Here is a 5,342-nt window from a genome sequence, read left to right as displayed (position 1 = left end):
TATAGTTTAATTTGATTTAATTTAACTAATTTTCACTTTAATTTTGTTTTCTATATTTAGTTTGATTTAATTTGATTGGACTTTTTTCCCTCTATACTATCTCAATATAACCTAAATAGATATTATGAAATGCAAATTATCCAACATCGTTAAGAAAAAAAATAAAGAGATACACGTTATTTTCTGCAATAGTTTGTTTTTTTAATTTATATTAATTTATCAAAAATTAATTATTTTATGATTATTAGATAAAATAATTTAAATTTTAAAAAATATTTATATCTTAAATTTTATTCATTAAATAATAAAATAAAACTTTAAAATTTATCATAATTTTGGTCAATAAATTAAGTTAAATTTGAAAAATTAACTATAAATTATAATATAATTTTTAAAATTTTATTTTATTAATAAAATAATCTTTAAAAATAAATATTTTTATTTTAATTATGTCTTTAATAATTAAAAATTGCAAATATTAATTTTAAATTGAATTTCTCATATTTTAAATTTTTATTAGTAAATACTGAAATAACAAAATATTACTTTTAATTTGATTTAAGCAGTATTTATTTTTTTTTAAGTTTTTAATAGTATTAGTTATCAACGATATAATCTATCAAACATATTTATACTTAATGTTCTATATTCAGTAATATTAAAAATTAGATATAAAAATTTCAAGAGTTAAAAAAAGTTTAAATACTGTTGAAATTCATTTAAACATATTATTTTATTATTCTAATATGTCTTAATAAAAAATAATTAAGATATAATAAATTTAATTTCCGTAATTACTTAATTATTGAGATGGAAAAATAAAATAATTTATAAAATATGACATTATTATATTTAATAATATTATTAAAATAAAATTATTAATTTTTGAATACTATTTTGTTAATTAAATATTTAATTCATTAATTTTTAAATTTAATTTAACCCATCTTAAAATTTATTATTTATTTTGAAATATTTTATTTATCTAAAAAATAAATAGATAAATTATATTTTAATTCCTGAATTTTAACGTAATTAACAGATCGGTCTCTATAGTTTTAAAATCGAACACTTAAATCCTTATATAATCATTCCGACCAAATTAGAGGTTCTCCCATCCATAATTCTATTAGTTCACCAGTTAAAGAGAAAATAAATATTTTAAATACCTAAAATACTCTCATCAATACTTATATTCTTTTTAATATTGGTAAAAATTTTATATTATATAAAATATATTTTTGTTCCTAAATCCTTAAATATCTATATATTTAATTCAAGGGTAATTTACGATTTAGTCCCTGGGTATTGCCATTATTAACAAGTCAGTCCCTGTATTTTCAGAAACCTATTAAAACGTCCTTATATAATCAAAACGTTAACAAATCAGTCCTTCCATCCACTATTACCCTCTTTTCCGTTAAAAATAAGATGAAAAGACCAAAATAACCCTAGTGTAACTTTCCCCAAATCGATAATTTCTCTCTCAAATCCCTAACCTCTCTCTCTCTTCTCCCGAAAATGAAACCTCTGTTCCGAAATCCCTAATTTCTCTTTTCTTCCCAAATCGATAACCTCTCTCTTCCTAAATCCCTAACTTTCTGTCTTCTCCCAAGTCGATAACTTCTCTTCTCAAATCTCTAACTTCCCTCTTCTTCCCTAAATCCTCTCTTCTCGATTTTGTTGGTTTTTATCGAAGAGAAGTTGCGTTCTGTCGAAGAGAAGTTGTGGTCCCGATTTTGTTGGTTTTTATCGAAGATAAGTTGGGCTCTGTCGAAGAGAAGTTGTGGTCCCGATTTTGTTGGTTTTTATCGAAGAGAAGTTGGGTTCTGTCGAAAAGAAGTTGTGGTCCCGATTTTGTTGCTTTCTGTCAAACAACTGGGGAAAGGTAACTTTTTGTGCTTTCTTTTATTTTTTTTTCTTTGGATGTGTGATCATAATATTTGTATTATAGTAAAACATGTGGGTACCACTTACTGTTACTGATAGTTTTAGTGTTTTTTTTTCAGGAGATTTTGACTAATTAAAGAATGTGTGATTCATGTGTGCAGGTCTGAAAACATGGCTGTGGAAGAGAGATTTACTGTGGTGTTGACATATGAAAACAAAACCGATTCTTTATATAATGTCCCTATTGCAAGGTATTCGTACATATCCTTGTTGTCTGATGTTTATAAGTTGTTTAACATAGCTGTATCATTTGTTTCGTTTGTTACTGGTAGTGGGATGAGTGTAGAAAATGATGATGATTTAATGTTGGCTTTTGAGTTGTACAAACATAGTCATAAATTGCCTTTGACTGTACACGTAAAGGGGGTCCCTCTGAACACTGAGATGTCTGATGATGACGATGATGATGATGATGTTTGTATTATTGGTGAGAGCAGTGATACTGGTGAGGGTAGTAACCTTGGTGAGGGTGGTAATACTGTTGAGGATATTAACCTTGATGATGCCTTAGGTAGAAAAACTCCCCCATTAAATAGGGATGTGTCCACAAGAGGTAGGGGCAAGAGTGTGCCATTAAGAGGAAAGGGAGGAAGAAGCAGTTTTACTAGAGGTAGAGGGATAAGACAGGAAAGTGTTAGTGAAAGTGGGCAGTTAGGGGGAGGGGCCAATGAATCACCACAAATTGATTCTGAAAGTGATGTATCATTCAATGAAAGTGAGGTTGGAGATGATTTACCTGAAGAAGTTATATTTGACAATGAGATTAGTACTGAGGAGTCAAATGGGTTATCAGGTTATGCTAGTGACAATGACAAAGAGGTTGAAGATAGTGAGAATGAGTCTTATGATCCAAATAATAGAAAGAAAAAATATATTGATCCTTATCATGGCATGTATGATCATCCCTTCCAACACAATGAAGGGGAAGAGATTTTGTTTAAAGAGGGCCAAGTTTTTAAGGACATTGTAACTTTGAGGAATGCAATGAGAGATTATGCTATTAAGGGGGGATATGATATTACAAGAGTTAAAAATGACTCTACTAGATTAACAGCTAAGTGTTCCAGTACAGGATGTCCCTGGAGGTTTCATGCATCAGTTTTGTCTGACCAAGTCACTTTCATGGTTAAGACTCTACATGATGAGCACACATGCATAAGACCATTAAGAAATGAAAATTTGAATTCAAACACCAAGTGGATAGTAGAAAAACTTAGGGAAAAGCTGAGAGCAGACCCTGACATGAGTTATGAACTCATGCAGCATGAGTTGATGGGAAAATGGGGTGTGGAAGTTCCTGTGTGGCAATTATATAGAGCTAAGTGCAAGGCTAGAGATGAGAATATGGGCATGCATTGTGAAAGTTTCCAAAAACTTAAGAAATATGTCCATTATTTGCAAACATATAACCCGGGTACAGTTGTAAAAATTCAGCCAGCTCCAAGGGTTAATGAAGATGATCCTTTTGTTTTTCAAAGAATATGGATTATGTTTGATGCTATAAAGTCTGGGTTTGAGAATGGTTGTAGACCCTTTATAGGATTAGATGGTTGCCACTTGAAGGGTCCATATGGAGGGATTTTCCTAGTTGCAGTCATACTGGATGGAAATAGAGGTGTGCTACCTCTTGCATTTTCTATAGTTGAAGCAGAATGTGGTGATAGCTGGACATTTTTCCTAGAGAATCTTTATTCTTGCATTGGTGGAGGAACTGATGCTAGGCCTTTAACTATTATGTCAGATAGGCAAAAGGTATGAATTAATATTCAATTTTTTTTTTAATTTAGCATATTGAACTATATGCTATTAATTTAAGTTACTAACTATTTTTTGTTGTAGGGACTCATTGATGCTGTCAAAAATATATTTCCCAATGCATCTCATAGAGTTTGTTGCAGGCATTTATACATGAATTTCAAGAAAGAGTTCCCTGGACTGATGCTCAGAGATGATTTTTGGAATGCTGCAAAGAGTACTCATTCTTATGAGTTTTGGCTTCACATGAAGAATTTGAAGCCCAAGCGAGATCAAAAGCCATATGACTGGTTGATCAACATACCATTCAGTCAATGGACTAGACATGCATTCTGGCCTGAAGCTAAGTGTGACAATTACACTAACAACATGACCGAATCATTCAATGCATGGATAGTGAAATTGAGAGGTTTGCCTATTATCAATATTATTGAATCTATTAGGCAGAAATGTATGGTTAGGTTGCATAGAAGATTTGCTAAAGCTCAAACATGGGAAGGGATAGTTACACCAAGAACAAAGAAAGTATTGAATAAAATCATTACTGCCAGTAGGTTTCTTAAGTTGCTCCCTGGTAGAAATGAAGAGTATGAGGTTCATGAGGGTCCATGTAGGTTTGCTGTTAGTTTAGCTAAAAGGACATGCAGTTGTGAATGGTGGGATATAAGTGGTTTACCATGCAAGCATGCTGCTAGAGCAATTGCATATGTTAGGGGCAATATTGAAGAGTTTTGCCATGAATATTACACTGTGCAGTGCTATTCAAGAGTTTATGCAGGTGACATACATCCTGTTCCTCAAACTGAGCTTGAACCTGATAATGAACACCCATCAATGTTGCCACCTCCTTTGAGGAGGCAACCAGGAAGGCCAAGGAAGGCTAGAAAGAGAGATGAGAGTGAACCACCAGCAAGAGGAAGGAGGACAGCAACTGTCACTTGTGCTAGGTGCTTACAAACAGGCCACAATAAGAGAAGTTGTCAATATGCTGCTGTTGGGGTAACTATACCTTTATTTGCTTGCATATAATGAATCTATTTTAACCTTTTTAACCTTTTTATGTATTTCTCTAATTGTAGGCAAATATGGCTGCAAGTCAAAAGAAGAGAAAACACACTACTGCATCAAGTGTGGGGACTTCAAGAGGGGTTAATACTAATCAAGTGGGATCAAGTGGTGGACCAACTATCTAAAGGAGCCTTTGGAATATCCAATGATCTTTTTGAGAATGTTGTTAGTTGATGGGATATAATTTGTACATTTTGGGACAACATGTATTTTGGGGCATTGGATTGAGCTTTTTGTCTATTTGGAAATATTGTAAATCTGTGCACAGATTCTTTTTTGAGAGTTTATCATAGATATTGGTACAGTGCTACAGATATTGGCCTTACTTGATCATTAAAATGGCAGTAATAGATGTATGACATTGTAATGATCAAGTCTGATTTTGTAAAGTCTCATTTTGTAATACATATTTGAACAAAAAGGACATATTAATGAAGTTATGCCTTTAATTTCATTTGCTCAGCTCCAATTTTATTCATTGTGCATTTATAAAATTTATTTGTACTTGATATTAAGTTACAGTTGGATAAATGTAACATTATCATCACTCTTCTATTACTTTTAATTTT

The 5,342-nt window shown here is 31.4% G+C and overlaps 1 protein-coding gene across 1 annotated transcript; it reads left to right on the top strand.

Annotated features, from left to right (window-relative positions):
* The first annotated feature begins 2,061 nt into the window (after window positions 1–2,061).
* On the top strand, window positions 2,062–4,940 carry LOC122723971. Its single transcript, XM_043958108.1, has 3 exons — window positions 2,062–3,702; window positions 3,790–4,704; window positions 4,785–4,940. Exons 1-3 carry the CDS (start codon window positions 2,062–2,064, stop codon window positions 4,896–4,898), a joined length of 2,670 nt encoding a protein of 889 aa, XP_043814043.1. The 3' UTR covers window positions 4,899–4,940.
* Window positions 4,941–5,342: the final 402 nt, after the last annotated feature.

This window comes from Manihot esculenta, chromosome 7 (assembly GCF_001659605.2).
Source record: "Manihot esculenta cultivar AM560-2 chromosome 7, M.esculenta_v8, whole genome shotgun sequence".
Classification (NCBI taxonomy): Eukaryota; Viridiplantae; Streptophyta; class Magnoliopsida; order Malpighiales; family Euphorbiaceae; genus Manihot; species Manihot esculenta.
This window is presented reverse-complemented; position numbering and strand designations above follow the sequence as displayed.

Coding starts and splice junctions, on each gene's coding strand:
- LOC122723971 (XM_043958108.1), top strand. CDS start 2,062: ATGGCTGTGGAAGAGAGATTTACTGTGGTGTTGACATATGAAAACAAA. Junction 3,703..3,789: donor TTATGTCAGATAGGCAAAAG/GTATGAATTAAT, acceptor TTTTTGTTGTAG/GGACTCATTGATGCTGTCAA. Junction 4,705..4,784: donor GTCAATATGCTGCTGTTGGG/GTAACTATACCT, acceptor CTCTAATTGTAG/GCAAATATGGCTGCAAGTCA.